This window comes from Ovis aries, chromosome 12 (genome assembly GCF_016772045.2).
Source record: "Ovis aries strain OAR_USU_Benz2616 breed Rambouillet chromosome 12, ARS-UI_Ramb_v3.0, whole genome shotgun sequence".
NCBI classification, from domain to species: Eukaryota; Metazoa; Chordata; class Mammalia; order Artiodactyla; family Bovidae; genus Ovis; species Ovis aries.
In genome coordinates, this window is record NC_056065.1 from 75,194,456 (window position 1) to 75,214,635 (window position 20,180).

At 38.3% G+C, this 20,180-nt stretch overlaps 1 protein-coding gene across 1 annotated transcript in view; it reads right to left on the minus strand.

Annotated features, from left to right (window-relative positions):
- Positions 1-366: 366 nt before the first annotated feature.
- Positions 367-20,180, minus strand: part of LOC105611356 (membrane cofactor protein-like) — a 44,806-nt gene continuing 24,992 nt past the window's right edge. Inside the window, exons 4-8 of the mRNA XM_015099398.4 lie at positions 18,483-18,568; positions 17,488-17,682; positions 7,030-7,215; positions 6,364-6,408; positions 367-4,223 (exon numbers count right to left, since the gene is read on the minus strand). Of these exons, the coding sequence (XP_014954884.3) occupies positions 4,132-4,223; positions 6,364-6,408; positions 7,030-7,215; positions 17,488-17,682; positions 18,483-18,568 (604 nt within the window). The 3' untranslated portion in view covers positions 367-4,131. The remainder of the gene's footprint in view (positions 4,224-6,363; positions 6,409-7,029; positions 7,216-17,487; positions 17,683-18,482; positions 18,569-20,180) is intronic.

Here is a 20,180-nt window from a genome sequence, read left to right on the forward strand (position 1 = left end):
AATTGTCAGGTAAATAAAATAGAAGTGGGTCTAGAAGAATTAGCACAGAGAGTAGCCTGAGCATCTGAAAAGGAAGTGTTCTGCCAGATATTAAAACATATCATCATTCTGTAATCAGAGTATTGATTTGGCGTTAGAGCAGGAATGGGAAAATTCAAGGGAACAGAAAGATCAGATCATGTATGAATTTAATGTGTGATAAAAACTGGTAGTTCAACAAAGCTGGAAAGAGAAGGACTTACTCAACAAATGGAGCTACTTCACACTGGATGAAAGTAAGTGGAGTCAAGAGAAAGCCAAGCGCACTTCAGATACCCTAAAGAAAGCGAGATGAATCAATGATTTGATGCAATCACAAAAACACTATGATGGCAACGTTTATATAATTTCAGCATGGAGAAGACCTGAAGCTTTTATAAGAAAAACACAACACTCTTGGCCATTAGGGAAAACATCAACACATCCAACTTCCTATTAATATAAATATTCTGTAAATTTAAATGACCACTGATAGAAAAGTCAGGTGAAATATGGTACACATTAATTACTCAGCCATTAAAAAGAATACATTTGAATCAGTTCTAATGAGGTGGATGAAACTGGAGCCGATTATACAGAGTGGAGCAAGCCAGAAAAACACCAATACAGTATACTAACGCATATATATGGAATTTAGAAAGATGGTAATGAGAACCCTGTATGCGAGACAGCAAAAGAGACACAGATGTATAGAGCAGTATTTTGGACTCTGTAGGAGAGGGAGAGGGTGGGATGATTTGGGAGAATGGCAATGAAACATGTATAATATCATATAAGAAACGAATCGCCAGTCTAGGTTCGATGCAGGATATGGGATGCTTGGGGCTGGTGCACAGGGATGACCCAGAGGGATGGTATGGGGAGGGAGGTGGGAAGGGGGTTCAGGATTGGGAACACGTGTACATCCGTGGCGGATTCATGTTGATGTATGGCAAAACCAATACAATATTGTAAAGTAAAATAAAGTAAAAATAAATAAAAAAACAATATGTGAATCACATAAAAAAATTAAAAAGGGGCATTGTTTCCAAAAGTAAATAAATAAATAAAATCATATAAAAAGATAGGACTAAATCTAACTGCAGCTCCAATTCAAGACATTAAGTGGAAAAAGTGCAAGTTTCAGAGAAATATGAACAGCATGATGACATTTTTGGATAAGAATAAAGCCAAATACGTAAACCTACAAAAATAAGAATGCTTACGCATAGAAGTAGATTAAAAAGACTCCCTAAACTATAAAGATATTAACTTTAATAATTAGATAAGAGAAATAAGTGGACACCCAATCTTTTCACTATGTATGCTTTTGTAATATCTGAAATTTTAAAAATTCATATTAGTATGTGTGCATGTTCAGGCACTCAGTCACATAAAGCTCTTTGCTGCCCTAAGGACCACAGCCCACCAGGTTCCTCTGTCCATGGGATTTTCCAGGCAAGAACACTGATATGGGTTGCCATGTCCTCCTCCAGGGGATCTTCCCGACCCAGGGATTGAGCTCACATCTCCTGCACATCTTCTTTCCTGCTGGGAGCCACCTGGGAGCCCCTCAGATTAGTATACTAATATAGTTAAAAGCTACAGAAAGCAATCAATTTTTAATAGTGTAAAATCTTCAAAGAAAACTGACTTTAAATAATGACAAACTAGAGAAAAATTCTGCTTCCTGATGAAAGGATTTTAACTTATAATGAGCTTTGTTAAATCAACATGAAAAATATTTCAGAAATCACATAGAAAAGTGAACAAAAGACCAATATCAGCTCAGTTCAGTTCAGTTGCTCAGTCGTGTCCGACTCTTTGCAACCCCATGAATTGCAGTACGCCAGGCCTCCCTGTCCATCACCAACTCCCAGAGTTCACTCAGACTCACGTCCATCGAGTCACTGATGCCATCCAGCTATCTCATCCTCTGCCGTCCCCTTCTCCTCCTGCCCCCACTCCCTCCCAGCATCAGAGTCTTTTCCAATGAGTCAACCCTTCGCATGAGGTGGCCAAAGTACTGGAGTTTCAGCTTCAGCATCAGTTCTTCCAAAGAAATCCCAGGGCTGATCTCCTTCAGAATGGACTGGTTGCATCTCCTTGCAGTCCAAGGGACTCTTAGGAGTCTTCTCCAGCACCACAGTTCAAAAGCATTAATTCTTCAGTGCTCAGCTTTCTTCACAGTCAAACTCTCACATCCATACATGACCACAGGAAAAACCACAGCCTTGACTAGACGGACCTTAGTCGGTAAAGTAATGTCTCTGTTTTTCAATATGCTATCTAGGTTGGTCATAATTTTCCTTCCCAGGAGTAAGCGTCTTTTAATTTCATGGCTGCAGTCACCATCTGCAGTGATTTTGGAGCCCAGAAAAATAAAGTCTGACACTGTTTCCACTGTTTCCCATCTATTTCGCATGAAGTGATGGGACCAGAGCCATGATCTTCATTTTCTGAATGTTGAGCTTTAAGCCAACTTTTTCACTCTCCTCTTTCACTTTCATCAAGAGGCTTTTTAGCTCCTCTTCACTTTCTGCCATAAGGGTGGTGTCATCTGCATATCTGAGGTTATTGATATTTCTCCCGGCAATCTTGATTCCAGCTTGTGCTTCTTTCAGCCCAACGTTTCTCATGATGTACTCTGCATAGAAGTTACATAAGCAGGGTGACAATATACAGCCTTGACAGATTCTTTTTCCTATTTGGAACCGTCCGTTGTTCCATGTCCAATTCTAACTGTTGCTTCCTGACCTGCATATAGGTTTCTCAAGAGGCAGGTCAGGTGGTCTGGTATTCCCATCTCTTTCAGAATTTTCCACAGTTTATTGTGATCCACACAGTCAAAGGCTTTGGCATAGTCAATAAAGCAGAAATAGATGTTTTTCTGGAACTCTCTTGCTTTTTCCATGATCCAGAGGATGTTGGCAATTTGATCTCTGGTTCCTCTGCCTTTTCTAAAACCAGCTTGAACATCTGGAAGTTCACGGTTCACGTATTGCTGAAGCCTGGCTTGGAGAATTTTGAGCATTACTTTAGTAGTATGTGAGATGAGTGCAATTGTGCGGTAGTTTGAGCATTCTTTGGCATTGCCTTTCTTTGGGATTGGAATGAAAACTGACCTTTTCCAGTCCTGTGGCCACTGCTGAGTTTTCCCAATTTGCTGGCATATTGAGTGCAGCACTTTCACAGCATCATCTTTCAGGATTTGAAATAGCTCAACTGGAATTCCATCACCTCCACTAGCTTTGTTTGTAGTGATGCTTCCTAAGGCCCACTTGACTTCACATTCCAGGATGTCTGGCTCTAGGTGAGTGATCACACCATCGTGATTATCTTGGTCTTGAAGATCTTTTTTGTACAGTTCTTCTGTGTATTCTTGCCACCTCTTCTTAATATCTTCTGCTTCTGTTAGGTCCAGACCACTTCTGTCCTTTATTGAGCCCATCTTTGCATGAAATGTTCCCTTGGTATCTCTAATTTTCTTGAAGAGATCTCTAGTCTTTCCCATTCTGTTGTTTTCTTCTATTGCTTTGCATTGATCACTGAGGAAGGCTTTCTTATCTCTTCTTGCTATTCTTTGGAACTGTGTATTCAGATGTTTATATCTTTCCTTTTCTCCTTTGCTTTTCTATTCTCTTCGTTTCACAGCTATTTGTAAGGCCTCCCCAGACAGCCATTTTGCTTTTTTGCATTTCTTTTCCATGAGGATGGTCTTGATCCCTGTCTCCTGTACAATGTCGCGAACCTCTGTCCATTGTTCATCAGGCACTCTGTCTATCAGATCTAGGCCCTTAAATCTATTTCTCACTTCCACTGTATAATCATAAGGGATTTGATTTAGGTCATACCTGAATGGTCTAGCGGTTTTCCCTACTTTCTTCAATTTAAGTCTGAATTTGGTAATAAGGAGTCCATGATCTGAGCCACAGTCAGCTCCTGGTCTTGTTTTTGTTGACTGTATAGAGCTTTTCCATCTTTGGCTGCAAAGAATATAATCAGTCTGATTTCAGTGTTGACCATCTGGTGATGTCCATGTGTAGAGTCTTCTCTTGTGTTGTTGGAAGAGGGTGTTTGCTATGACCAGTGCATTTTCTTGGCAAAACTCTATTAGTCTTTGCCCTGCTTCATTCCGTTTTCCAAGGCCAAATTGTCTGTTACTCCAGGTGTTTCTTGACTTCGTACTTTTGCATTCCAGTACCCTATAATGGAAAGGACATTACTTTTCACCCATCATCTTATTAAGTTCTAAACAACGTTAGTAAGATAAAGAGGCACTGGATCTGTAGGACTTGACTCTGGAGCTGTAGTTGTTTGAGGACCTAGGAAAAATTAATTTTGATTCAATTCACCCGTCTCCTCAACACAGAACTGTAGAATTAACTTTGATTATTTTCATTTTTGAAGAAAATTATTTCTCACAATGAATTACTTCTCAGAATGAAAATATACATACTTTCCAAACTATGCTATTCTATTCCTGGGAAGTTAACCTAAATATACATTTATACAAGTACCTTAGAATGTATGCATAGGAATATGCACCATGGCTCTGTGTTACAGAGTGGAAACCCTGGAAATTAACAAATAATAAATCATAGAAGTTATGTGTTCAGAATAAGTTTACAAATCTTAAAAAAATACCATCCACATAGTATCATGTCACATAATTTGTATTCTTAGTTTGTCACTTTATATTTGCCCCAGTTTTTTCACATTCACATAATTAGATCTATCTTATCAACATTATATGTCTCTAATGATGCTCTTCAGTCTTTCTTACTGATAAAAAATGACTGAAAACCTCACAAGGAACTTTGATTTATGATATTTAAAACAAAATCCCTCTAGTTTATCACCTGTATAAACTGGTCCTCACAATTCTCCTGTTATTTCCAATGCTAAACTGAATATATGTTTTAGAAATTCGTTATGAGATGCTTATGGTCAACTCTCAAAAGAGCGTATCAATAAGCATAACATACCACAGTGCACGTTTCCACTAGGACCATGTTAGCAAACATGAGTGAGTCAGTGAGTGTAGATTTCATATGCATCTTTACGTATCATCCATAGACATTGCTTTCTCCGCAGCTCCCCCCAAGGTACTCGAGGAAGTTATGGAGTACCAGCTTTACAGGAATTATAAAAAGGTATTCTAATTACCATGCTAATATGAATAATTCCCCTCAATCCTTAAAATTATATGACAATAGGAAGTAAACAAATTGGAAGCCAGTGATTGACATTTGTTTGAGTCATTCAACAGTGAGAAACTAGAAACCACAGAAATGATGCTACTTGAGTAAGCGAGCGGGCTGCTCAGGCTAATGCTCTCGCCACTGTTCTCTTGCTTCTGTCGCATCCAAAAAGAAGAAGCCAAAGGTAAAAGCCTGGACGCAGGAAGATAATGCCCTTCACCATATCAAACAGTCTCTCAAGTCTTAGGCAGAATGGCTGCTCAGTAAACCCTGCCGGAGATCCTCCATTTCATCTCCACAAAGAAGGACTGTTGCTGCCCTTCCATTGTTGCACAGTTCCCTTTCTGTTGCCAAAATAAATAAAGAAAGAAAAGCCAGTAAGGAGAAAAAAAATAATTGTACGAGGTGGTTAGGTTGGGATGGGGAGTAGAAATGCAAATCTTGTTCTGGAGACAGTAGAAACTTCCCAGTTACAATTGCACTGAACACATGTAAGAATTAAAGATTTTTAAATTATTTTAAAAAAAAGATGTTTAAAGAGAGAAAAAAATAAAATCACTTATTATTTGGAAAAAAAAAAAAGAAGAACCAAACTGGCTGTTGGCAGGAAAATGAAACACATTCCTGAACCCAGATGATACCCTGTACAGATGTCGACAGATCACTTTCAAAATGAATAAATTATCAATGTTGATGACACAGAAAACATACATATTAAAAAACAGAAGCCGTGGACCTTAATTAATATTGATTCCTACATTAATATTGACTCCAATGAAACTGTAAATTAGGTGAGCTACCTTTAAGACCTTTCTAGACGCCAGACACTGTGCTAAGTGCTTTACATGCATCCCACTGTTAACTTTAATATCACACAGTGAGGAAGGCATTCAATCATTATACATGTATGTAAAGAAGCTTACATAAGTTACCTAAGTTTACAGACCTGTTTATATCTGTGGACTATGACCTGTAATTTTAGATTCACTAAGTATAATAGCAAAAATGGCTATAAATGCATTCTTCCTCCTTTTATTACTAAAAGTTCTAGTGAGTGTAAATCACCAGACATTTAAAGGATTTTGAAACATCACAAGGAATTTAAAGGATATTGACAAATATAAGCAGGACTTTATGAAACCTGGGGCACCGGAGGTTGTAGACACCATAGTGGTAGCAATTGCTTCTGGAAAACAAACAAACAAAAAATATATATAAACTCACTTAATTACTTGGGATTTATTGCTTTCTACTAATATTTACTTATATGAATTATGTTTTTCATACTTATTTAGGTAAAAATGCACATGTTTTAATTCGGGCTTCCCTGGTGGCTCAGATGATAAGGAATCTGCTTGTAATGCAAACCTAGGTTCAATCCCTGGATCAGAAAGATCCCTTGGAGAAGAGAATGGCAACCCACTCCTGTATTCTTACTTGGAGTATACCATGGACAGAGGAGCCTGGTGGGCTACAGTCCATCATGGGGTTGCAAAAAGTTGGACACAACTGAGCTACTAACACTTTAACTTACACTAAAAAATGTTTGCGATCCATTTTACAGGTAAAGATGTTGAACAAGAGAAATTTATGCATCTGTGTGATGTATGCAACATGCTAAGAGTCTATAAAAGGAAAATCAAAACAAGTTTCTTTGTGAATTAGAAGTCAAACGTGACATGGAAATGAATGTACGACAGACATAAGTACTAAAACTGTTCCTTTCCAATTGCTCTATATCATGGAAATCTATTGTGGAAAAAATAAAATATTTCAAAAAAGAAAAAGGAAACAGACACCTTCATACCTTTAGTAGTACACTTTGGTAGCTCAGGCTCCCAAGTCCCGTTTGCGCCACAGACGACTATGCTACTCCCGTGAAGGTAAAAACCATCATGACACCGAAATACAACTTCCACATTGTAGTAATATTTTCCTCTAAATCCTGATACTATTGATCCATGTTTGACGACTGGATAGTCACATTTGACCACTGAAAAGTGGAGAGATTCCATAATTACTGAAAGCCTGCTTTCATATAAGACCACATATCTAGTGCAAATAATAACCTCCAGTTGAAAGGAAGAAATGAGGAATGAAAGGCAAGATGTTAACTGAAAACAAGTAAATAAAACAACACAAGACTCTGTGCATTGGAATTCCAGGGAAACAGATGTAGAGAAATCTAGTAATGTTTTTCTACCAAAACAGTCTATCATAATATTTTTTGGCTTTCCTACATTTTTTTTTTCCAGTACTGACATGTATTGAGAAAGGTCTGACTATCAGATACAAACTAAGGGTAAGTTCAAAAATGACTTTTGATGCTCTTTAGCTCTAGGATTTTTTTCAGGTCATGCTGACACTAATTACAGTACCATGTTCTTTTAGAAAGATAGTAAACACATTTTTGAGAAGGTAATACTTGAGTACAAATTTAAAAGTTGAAAAGAAGCTAGCCATTAAAAAAAAAAAAGGAAATAGTTCTCAGGTGGCAAAAATATACAGGAACTGGGATGTTCAAGAAAATCAAGGGTCAGTAGAGTTAGGGCAGTGTTTCCCAAACATTTTGAATTGTAAACCCAGAGATCGACATGTTTTAAGTTTTACAACACATTTTAAGTGTTAAACCAGTATGCAAACACATATGCCTGAGATAATGCTAGAAGTTAATATTTAGCACTCACAACAGTGTACTTTGGTATATTCCACTCTCCTCTACCTCTCCAGAAGTAAATTAAAGGTCAGGGCCTTCTAGACTGACTTCAGATCTACTAATGGGTTTTGTAGAATTTGGAAACAAATCTGAAAAAACACTGGGCAGGGAGGTGACTTCAAAAGAACACTTTATGAGATTAATCTGAGCAATAGACGAGGGCCAGAAATATAGCCTTTTAAGCCAGAAAGATGTTTTCTCCTTTCCTGTGGATCTGAATTTTCATTAGGTATAATTTTTGTTCAGCCAGGAGAACTTATCAATTCTTTTAGTTCAGGTTGTCTAATGACAAATTATTAGCTCTTCTTTATCTGAAATGGTTTTCATTTATTTCAGTTTCAGTTTTGAAAGATTTCTCCTTGAGGGGGAATTCTAGGATATTCTTTCAGCACATGAGCGGAAGTTATTGTCTTCTCTTCTTCACAGTTTCTCAAGAGAAGTCGGCTGTTACTCTTTCTTTGAGGTGAGGAAGGAAGAATGTAACATGCTCTTCTCCTCTCTTACTGGCAGCTTTTTCTTTTGTTTTTAGTCTAATGGGGATTATTTGGTAAATTTTTAGAATTTATTTATCCTGCTAGGGTCAATGAATTCCCTGGGGGTGGATCTCTGGGATGAATGTTGTGGCTCAAATTCAAATAATACAGAATAAAATAAATAGAGAATAAAAAATAAATGGAGAACAAACTTATGGGTACCAGAGGGAAACCAGGGGTGGGACGAATTGGGAGATTGGGATTGACGTATATACTCTACTATGTGTACAATAGATAACTAATGAGAAACTACTGTATAACAAAGGGAACTCTACTCAATGCTCTGGGTGATGTAAATGGGAAGAATACCTGAAAAATAGTGGATATATACGTGTGTGTGTATATATCTATATATATATTCTGCTGCCGCTACTGCTAAGTTGCTTCAGTCATGTCTGACCCTGTGCGGCCCCATAGACAGCAGCCCACTAGGCTCCTCTGTCTCTGGGATTCTCCAGGCAAGAATACTGGGGTGGGTTGCCATTTCCTTCTCCAATGCATGAGAGTGAAAAGCGAAAGTGAAGTCGCTCAGAGTCGTGCGCGACTCTTAGCAACCCCAAGGACTGCAGCCTACCAGGCTCCTCCGTCCATGGGATTTTCCAGGCAAGAGTACTGGAGTGGGGTGCCATTGCCTTCTCCGCTATGTATATATACACACACACATATCCATACGTCTGATTCACATCGCCCTACAGTAGAAACTCACACAACGCTGTAAAGCAACTGTACTCCAATATAAAACAGACGAATAAGCGTCTATACTGTACTTTTTCTATGACACTCCAATTACATGCACGTTTAGTGCTTGCTACCCTTCCACAGGTGTATAAATTTCTCTCTCTCTCTCTCTCATGTAATATTTCTTTTGAAATCAGGTTTCATTTGTATTGTATTGATTTCAGGTTCACTGATGTTTTCTCTGTTGTGCAACACTGCTGATACTTGTGCTAATGATTTTCTTTAAGTTAGGTTTCCGTTCAGTTCAGTCACTGAGTCATGTGCAACTCTTTGTGACTCCTTAGACTGCAGCATGCCATACTTCCCTGTCCATCACCAAATCCCAGAGCTTACTCAAACTAACACATGTCCATTGAGTCAGTGATGCCATCCAACCATCTCATCCTCTGTCATCCCCTTCTCCTCCTGCCTTCAATCTTTCCCAGCATCAGGGTCTTTTCCAATGAGTCAGTTCTTCACATCCGGTGGCCAAAATATTGGAGTTTCAGCTTCAGCATCAGTCTTTCCAATGAATATTCAGGACTAATTTCCTTTAGGATGGACTGGTTGGATCTCCTTGAAGTCCAAGGGACTCTCAAGAATCTTATCCAACACCACAGTTCAAGAGCATCAATTTTTCTGTGCTCAGTCTTCTTTATAGTCCAACTCTCACATCCATACATACTACTGAAAAAACCATAGCTTTGACTAGATGGACCTTTGTTGGCAAAGTAATGTCTCTGCTTTTTAATATGTTGTCTAGGTTGGTCATAGCTTTTCTTCCAAGGAGCAAGCCTCTTTTAAATTCATGGCTGCAGTCACCATGTGCAATGATTTTGGAGCCCTCCCAAAATAAATTCTCTTACTGTTTCCCCATCTATTTGCTATAAAGTGATGGGGCCAGATGACATGATCTTAGTTTTATGAATGTTGAGTTTTAACTGTATTACATACAGTTAAACAGTAAAAGTGTACATCTGCTTGCTGTTTAATACTTGCAAATAATCATGTATTACCAACACAATAAAGACATAGAAAGTTTCCATACCCGCCCCCCAAATTTCCTCATGCCACTTTGTAAACAATGCCTACCAATAACTCTGCCTTCCTCAACCAGCCTACCAGTAATCAATATTCAATCCCTACAGTGTTGTTTGGTCATCAGGTGCCCAATATGCTACTGGAGAAAAGCAGAAATAGCTCCAGAAGGAATGAAGAGGCTGAGGCAAAGCAGAAACAATGCCCAGTAGTGGATGTGACTGGTGCTGAAAGTAAAGTCCAATGCTGTAAGAACAATACTGCATAGGAACCTGGAATATTAAGTCCATGATCAAGGTAAATTGGAAGTGGTCAAACAGGAGATGGCACGAGTGAACATTGACAATTTAGGAATCAGTGAACTAAAATGGACTGGAATGGGCAAATTTAATTCAGAAGAACATTATATCTACCACTGTGGGCAAGAATCTCTTAGAAGAAACGGAGTAGTCCTCATAGTCAACAAAAGAGTCCGAAATGCAGTACTTGGGTGCAAGGACAGAATGATCTCTGTTCATTTCCAAGGCAAACCATTCAATATCACAGTAATCCAAGTCTATGCCCCAACCACTAATGCTGAAGAAGCTGAAGTTGAATGGTTCTATGACGATCTATAAGACCTTCTAGAACTAACACCAAAAAAAGATATGTCCTTTTCATCACAGGGGACTGGAATGCAAAAGTAGGCAGTCAACAGATACCTGGAGTAACAGGCAAGCTTGGGCTTGGAGTACAGAATGAAGCAGGGCAAAGTCTAACAGAGTTTGGCGAAGAGAATGCACTGGTCACAGCAAACACCCTCTTCCAACAACGCAAGAGACGACTCTACACATGGACATCACCAGACAGTCAATACTGATTGATTATATTATTTGCAGCCAAAGATGGAGAAGCTCTGTACAGTCAGAAAAAAAAAAAAAAAAAAAAAAGACCAGGAGCTGACTGTGGCTCAGGTCATGAACTCCTTATTGCCAAATTCAGACTTAAATTGAAGAAAGTAGGGAAAACCAGTAGGTCATTAAGGTATGACCTAAATCAAATACCTTATGATTATACAGTGGGAGTGGCCAAGGAATCATATCTGATAGACAGAGTACCGGAAGAACTATGGTTCATGACATTGTACAGGAGATGGTGATCAAAACCATCCCCAAGGAAAAGAAATGCAGAGGCAAATGGCTTTCTGAGGAGGCCTTACAAATATCTGAGAAAAGAAGAAAGGTGAAAGGCAAAGGAGAAAAGAAAAGATATACCCATCTGAATGCAGAGTTCCAAAGACTAGCAAGGAGAGATAAGAAAGCCTTCCTCAGTGATCAATGCAAAGAAATAGAAGAAAACAATAAAATGGGAAAGACTAGAGATCTCTTCAAGAAAATTAGAGACACCAAGGGAACATTTCATGCAAAGATGGGCTCGATAAAGGACCGAAATGGTCTGGACCTAACAGAAGCAGAAGATATTAAGAAGAGGTGGCAAGAATGCACAGAAGACCTGTACTAAAAAGATCTTAATGACCCAGATAATCATGATGGTGTGATCACTCTCCTAGAGCCAGACATCTTGGAGTGTGAAGTCAAGTGGGCTTTAGGAACCATCACTACAAACAAAGCTTGTGGAGGTGATGGAATTCCAGTTGAGCTGTTTCAAATCCTGAAAGATGTTGCTGTTAAGTGCGGCACTCAATATGCCAACAAATTTGGGAAACTCAGCAGTGGCCACAGGACTGGAAAAGGTCAGTTTTCATTCCCAAAGAAGGGAAATGCCAAAGAATGTGCAAATTAATGCACAATTGCACTCATTTCACAGGCTAGCAAAGTAATGCTCATTATTCTCCAAACGAGCCTTCAACAGTACATGAACCGAGAAATTCCAGATGTTCAAGCTGGATTTAGAAAAGGCAAATGAAACAGTGATCAAATTGCCAAGATCCATTGGATCATTGAAAAAGGACAAGAGTTCCAGAAAAACATCTCCTTCTGCTTTGTTGTCTACACCAAAGCCTTTGACTGTGTGGATCACAACAAACTGTGAAAAATTCTTAAAGAGATGGGAATACCAGACCACCTTATCTGCCTCCTGATAAACCTGTATGCAGGTCAAAGAGGAACAGTTAGAAATGGACATGGAACAACAGACTGGTTCCAAATAGGAAAAGGAGAACATCAAGGCTGTATACTATCACCGTGCTCATGTAACTTATATGCAGAGTACATCATGAGAAATCCTGAGCTGAATGAAGCACAAGCTGGAATCAAGATCGCTGGGAGAAATATCAATAACCTCAGATATCCAGATGACACCACCCTTAAGGCAGAAAGTAAAGAGGAACCCAAAAGCCTCTCTGATGAAGGTGAAAGAGAAGAATGAAAAAAATGGCTTAAAACTCAACAGTTATAAAATGAACATCATGCCATCCGGTCCCATCACTTCATGGCAAATAGATGAGGAAACAATGGCAACAGTGATGGGGTTTATCTTCTTGGGCTCCAAAATCATTGCAGATGGTGACTGCAGCCATGAGATTAAAAGATGCTCCTCCTTGGAAGAAAAGCTATGACACACCTAGACCACGTATTAAAAAGCAGAGACATTGCTTTGCCAACAAAGTTCCGTCTAGTCAAAGGTATGGTTTTTCCAGTAGTCATATATGGATGTGAGAGTTGGACCATAAAGAAGGCTGAGCACCAAAGAATTATGCTTTCGAACTGTATGGTGTTGGAATAGACTCTTGAGAGTCCTTTGGACAGCAAAGAGATCAAACCAGTCATCCTGAAGAACTCAATGTTGAATATTCATTAAAAGGACTGATGCTGAAGCTGAAGCTGAATACTTTGGCCACCTGATGCAAAGCGCCAGCTCATTGGAAACAACCCTGATGCTCAGAAAGATTTCAATTGGCAGGCTGAATAGGGGATGGACAACAGAGGACAAGATGATCGAATAGCGTCACTGACTCAATGGACATGCGTTTCAGCAAGCTCCAGAAGATGGTGAGGGACAGGGAAGCCTAGTGTGCTGCAGTCCATGGGGTCTCATAGAGTTGGACAAAACTGAGTGCCTATAATAGAGTCGCTTTTCCAGAATGTCATACGGAATCACATCCTCTGAGTTTGACTTACTTAGGACAATGCATTTGAGATTCATTCCTGTTGTCTGAATTAAAAGCTCATCCTCCTTTGCTTCACAGTATTATAACTATCTGTATGTACCAATGATGTTCCTCCGTTTACCAGTTCAAGGACATAAGAGTTGTTTCCAGTATAGGATGATTATGACTAAGGATACTCTGAATATTCTCATGCAGATTTTAAGTGTACATGTCTTCATTTGACCCTGGGTAGCTGAATTGTACCTTAAGTGTATGTTTAATTGTATGAGAAGTTGCTCAGTTGTGTTCCAAATGCATACACCACTTGCATTCTCATCAGCAGTGTTATCAGAGTCCCAAATATAACATATTCTCACCAAAACACAGAATTGTTCATTTTTTCTTTTTAATTTCATGCATTCTAATAAGTCCTTAGTGGTTTCTCATCATGGTTTTAAACTACATTTCTGTTATTACTAATGATATTGAGCAACGTTTCATGTACTTTTTTTAACATCCACATTCTTCTTCGGTGGGAAAAATTCTATCCAAATGTTACCCCTTTTTTGGTAAACTGGGCCGCTTTCTTCTTATTGTGCCTTTAGAGTTCTTTATACATCATAGCTAGAAGTCCATTCAGAAATGTTCCTGACAAATATTTTCTCCCAGTCTATGACAAGTTTTTTCTTTCTTCAAACAGTGTGTTTGAGAGAAGTTCTCAGTTTTTAAGAAATCCAGTCTTTTTTTTTTTTCTTTAAAGAATAATGCTGTTAAGGTTTTTGAAGAAATCTCTGCTAACTCACAAATATTTTCTGTTTTCTCATAAGTCTCACAGTTTGGGTTTTACATTTGAATCTGTGGTCCAACACCTCTTCCAGCCATGATAGTATGAAACTACAAATCAACCACCAGAAGAAAAATGGCCCAAAACACATGGAGATCAAAAGGAACACGTTACTAAACGATCAGTAGTTGACTGAAGAAATTAAAAAGGAAATAAAAGATATCCTAAGACTAATGAAAATAGAGACAATCCATTCCAAATCTATGTAACACAGGAAAAACAGTTCTAAGACAGAAGTTTGTAGCCATACAGGCCTACCTTAAGAACAAGAATAATCTCAAGTAAACAATCTAAATTTATGCCTATATACAAAAAATAGAACAACCCTCTCTGCAAGTGTGTGGAAGGTTAAAATAATAAAGAAAAGAGTGGAAATAAATGAAATTGAGACTGAAAATCAATGAAAATAAGAGCTGGCTCATTGAAAAGATAAAATTGACAAACATATAGCCATACTCATCAAGAAACGAAAGAAAGTATCCAAATAAGTAAAAAATAAAAGAGAGGTTACTATCAATACCACAGAAATACAAAGGATCATAAGAGAATACTATGAATAATTATATATCCAAAATCGGAAAACCTGGAATAAGTGGATACATTCCTAAAAAAGATATTATCTGCCAATGCTGAGTCAAGAAGAAATAGAAAATGCTGCTGCTGCTGCTGCTAAGTCGCTTCAGTCATGTCTGACTCTGTGCGACCCCATCGACGGCAGCCCACCAGGCTCCCCCATCCCTGGGATTCTCCAGGCAAGAACACTGGAGTGGGCTCCCATTTCCTTCTCCAATGCATGAAAGTGAAATGTGAAAGTGAAGTCCCTCAGTCATGTCTGACTCTGTGCAACCCCATGGACTACAGCTTACCAGGCTCCCCCGTCCATGGAATTTTCCAGGCAAGAGTACTGGAGTGGGGTGCCATTGCCATCTCCAAACAGAAAATGGGGATAGAGCAATTACTAGTAATGAAATTGAATTAGTAAATAATTTCCAGCAAACAAAATCTAGGACTCCATGGGTTCGTAGATGAATTCTATTACACATTTAAAGAATAGTTAAATTTTGCTTCAAAAGATACTGTATAGGAATAAACAAAATGAGCCATAGACTGAGGAAAATAGAACTACCATATGATCCAGCAATTTTACTTCTGGGTATTAACCCAAAGAAGACAAAACACTAATTTGAAAAGATTTGTGCAGCCCTTTTTTTATTACAGCATTTTTTTTGTGTGTGCAATACCTAAGAACCTAAGATATGAAAGCAACCTACGTGTCCTGATAGAATAATGAATAAAGAGGGTATGGTACATATAAAATGGAATATCACCTAGTCATAAAAAGGATGAAATCTTGCCACTTGAAACAGCATTGATGGACATAGTGGGAATTATGCAACGTGAAACAAGTCAGTCAGAGAAACACTGTGTGATTTCAGTTATATGTGGGATCTACAAAATAAAAAAACGAAACTAATAAAATGAAAAGGAAACAGATTCATGAATACAGAGAACTAGTGATTGGCAGAGAGGAGGTGGCTGGAAAGATGAGGAAAATAAGTGGATTAAGACGCAAAATCTTCTAGTTATAAAATAAGTTATGAGGTTATGATACACAGACTAGACAATACAGTCGACAATTCTGTACTTACTTTAAATGGTGACAGATGGGAACTAGACATCATGGTGATCATCTCGTTATGTAAGTAAACGTGGAATCATTATGCTGTACACCTGGCTTTTGCATCAGGGCAATGCTGTCCTTGAAATGAACTGTGAAAGATTCTCTCCTCTTGTATTTTTTAAGGCTTTGTGTTTGTGTGTGTGCATGCACGCTGAGTCATTTCAGTCGTGTCCAACTCTTTGCGACCCTATGGACTGCAGCCACTCAGGTTCCTCTGTCCATAGGCTCCTCCAGGCAAGAATACTAGAGTGAGTTGCCATGCCCTCCTCAAGGGGATCTTCCCAACCCAGGGATGGAACCCATGGCCCCTGACACTTGTGCATTGCAGGCAGATTCTTTACTGCTGAGCCACTGGGAAGGCCCAGTGGCTTTGTGTAGAACTGCCATAATTTATTGCTTAAATGTTTGGTAGAGTTCACCAGTAAAGATGCATGGTTTGCAGTACTCTTTGCGAGAAAGTTTAAGTTGTCAAATTTATAGGCATACAGTGTTTTTTTTTTCTTTATTATTCTTTAAACATCTATAGGATATTTTATGATGTTCTCGTTTTCAATCTTAATATCAGTGATTTTATCTTTGTTTTCCTGTCAGACTGTCTACGGATTTATCTGTTTTCTCCATATTCTCCAAAAACCAGGCTCATTTCTTTGATTATCTCTGTTTTGTTTCTCTTTTCAATTTCATGACTCTCCAGTTTTATTATTTCCTTTTGTTTTCTTGTTTTAGATTTAATTTGCTCTTCTTTTTAAATTTTTAATGGTAGAAGCATAGATGACTGATTTGACTTTTCTGTTTTTCCAACATAAGTATTTCACATTATAAACATCCTCTGAGCAAAACTTTTACAAAACTTTTCCTGTATCCCACAAATTTTTGTATATTAATATGCTGTTCATTTTTAATCAATCAAAAACAGTTTCTGTTTCCCTTGTGACTGCTTCTTTGACTCATGGGTTACTTAAAAGTGTCTTGCACACTTTTCAAGTATTTGGTTTGATTTCTACAATCATCCCATTGTGATCAGGTTGATGTACTGGTACTAGTTTCAATATTTTGGAAATAAATATGTTAAAAATATTACCTAAAAATGATATTACAGAATGTCCCATTGTACACTGGGAGAAGATAAATATTTCGCTATCATTCAGTGGATCCTTCGTCAAGAGTCACATTCCCTCCAGTCTCCCCACTTTTAGTTAACATGAAGCTGTAAAATAAGCTTTGTCCAGAGTTTAACAATCTTATCAGTGAGAAGGTTAGTCTTTTAATGTTCCGGTAGCCCGAACTCTCAGAGGTCTTATACTATAAGATAAAACTTTCTTCTTTCTTAAGCCAGGGTGTGTTGAGTTTTCTGATGCTTGCAAACAAACAACAAAAACAACAAAAAATCCAAAGTTCTAGCTCGTGCATATCCACAGTAGCGCATGATGTGTGAGCTGACATGCCAAGGACATGCTGAGTGACTGGTGGAGGACTCTACAATTAGAACTTTTTGAGTTTGATTTGAGCAATATCAAATTAAATTAGAGGTCAATTTAGCAAGGGGAGCAATTACATGGGAATCTTTTGTTTTCTTGTAGATAAAAATATTTTTGAAGTGTTTCCACAGTATTTAGATTCAGGAGGAAATACATGGAAATATGATTACCTTTACACTCTGGTGGGTCACTGCTCCATCTGTTATGATCCACACAAATAAGGGTGGTTTCTCCAATAAGAGAATATTCATCTGGCCCATTTGAAGGGTTACACCTATACATCACTACTTCACTGTACTGATATACTTCCTTATACTGGGTGAATCTTCCATTCGTTATATTTCCAGGTGCTGTACACAGAATTACTTTAAAAGGGAGGAAAAAGGACACGAAGTAAAAGCAAAATATTAAGACAGCATTAGCAAAGTCCTATGGATTGCCTTCATATAATTCATTAACATATGATTAATATACTCCAGTTGTGAATTCGATATCCGTTTAAAAGAAAGCCTCTATGTGAATATGTATTATCCCAAAATCAAGCCATTAATGTAGAAAAAACTTATTTTCTGAAATATGAAATACATATTTATCTGCAAGGCCATGCTAAGTTTTGCTCTTATCATCATGAAAGATGCTGACAATTTAATGCTAAAATATACTTGTGATTAAAAAGGTAACTCAGTGCTAGCTGAAAAATACTTTATGATTTATAAATATCTCCATTCACAAATTGGTTGTTCACATTAATATTGAGTATCACTGTCATTTTTCACTTTCATCCCGATGATGTATGGTTAAATTTTTCATATACAGCTGTCTGATTTTCCAGTAGACTAGATCCAAATGTGTTCCTTTAAACCAGATATTGAAGTAACTTGCAAAAATATGAAACAATGATACAATTCCCACTATTTGTTTTGGAAAATTTTGACTTTTCATAAAAATATGTTGCATATATTTATATGTATTGCAGCTAACACTTCTTAAAAATGAGTTAATAATTATTTTTAAAACTTTTCATTTTTAATTGCAATATAATAAATATCAAGAGAATAACCCATATGAAGAGAAGTTCTTTGGTGTCTATGTTAATTTAAAAGCATAAAAAGGTCATAAAGTTTGAGAACTGCTGCTCTATAGTCTAAACAGAAGACATACTTACTTTCACAAATTGGGAGATTATCACTCCAGTTCACATTATCTCCAGAAATTTCACAATATATAATTTTTGCTCCAATCAGATAAAAACTAAATGAGAGAAAAAAGTTAGCATGTCCTTTAAGCTATTACAAGATGTATATAATAATCAAAAATGTCTTATATGATGGTTTTTCTGTACTATAGTAATTTGAGTGAGAAAATTTCTTAATATAATGGATGTCCTAAATCTGCAACTCAATCAAACAAAGAGTTTCTGCATGGGGACCCCCTTTGGCCTACAGTCAAATGTGTAAATTACTGTCACGCTGGTCAGTGTAGCCCCTCTGCTCCCTCCGGCAAGTGTATTACACGCTGAATTCTACTGTTTGCTCACACCATTTTGCTCAGTAAGGACTGAGCAGAGAGATCAGGGCCCTAGAACTTGCCTGCCTGGATTCAAGTTCCAGCTCCATGACTTCCTTGAGCTTGGGAAATCCCTTGCTGCTGCTGCTGCTAAGTCACTTCAGTTATGTCTGACTCTGTGTGACCCCGTGGACAGCAGCCCACCAGGCCCCTCGGTCCACGGGATTCTCTAAACAAGAACACTGGAGTGGGTTGCCATTTCCTTCTCCGGGAAATCCCTTAATGCTTCCTTAATGCTTCCCCTACATAACTCATGCGATTGTTCTGAGGATTGGATGGGTTAGTCTCTGGCACATAGTGAGTACTAGGTAAATTTTAACTTTTATTAATATCTTTTTAGATCAGAATACACACCCACCTTATTTTATTGCTCTTAACATTTTGAGATTTTAACAAACTGAAGGTGTATGGCAACCCTGCATCGAACAAGTTCATTTGTGCCATTTTCCTAACAAGGTTTGCTCACATTCATTTCTCATGTCACATTTTGATAGATATCACTTATTCCAAGCTTATTGCTACTATTTGTTGTGGTCATCTGTGATCAACACTATTTAATGTTACTACTATGACTCACTGAAGGTTCAGATTATAACCATTCCCCTCTCCAGGGGATCTTCCCAACCCAGGGATTGAACCTGGGTCTCCCACATTGCAGGCAGATTCTTTACTATCTGAGTCACTAGGGAAGCCCTAACAATTTTTGGCAATATGCCATTTAAAAATTAAGGTTTGTACATTTTTTAGACATAATTCCATTACAGACTTAGTAGGCTAAGGTATAGTGTCAGTTCAGTTCAGTTCAGTTCAGTTCAGTTCAGTCGCTCAGTCATGTCCGACTCTGCGACCCCGTGAATCGCAGCACGCCAGGCCTCCCTGTCCATCACCAACTCCCGGAGTTCACTCAGACTCATGTCCATCGAGCCAGTGATGCCATCCAGCCATCTCACCCTCGGTCGTCCCCTTCTCCTCCTGCCCCCAATCCCTCCCAGCATCAGAGTCTTTTCCAACGAGTCAACTCTTCGCATGAGGTGGCCAAAGTACTGGAGTTTCAGCTTCAGCATCATTCCTTCCAAAGAAATCCCAGGGCTGATCTCCTTCAGAATGGACTGGTTGGATCTCCTTGCAGTCCAAGCGACTCTCAAGAGTCTTCTCCAACACCACACTTCCAAAGCATCAATTCTTTGGCGCTCAGCCTTCTTCACAGTCCAACTCTCACATCCATACATGACCACAGGAAAAACCATAGCCTGGACTAGACGGACCTCTGTTGGCAAAGTAATGTCTCTGCTTTTGA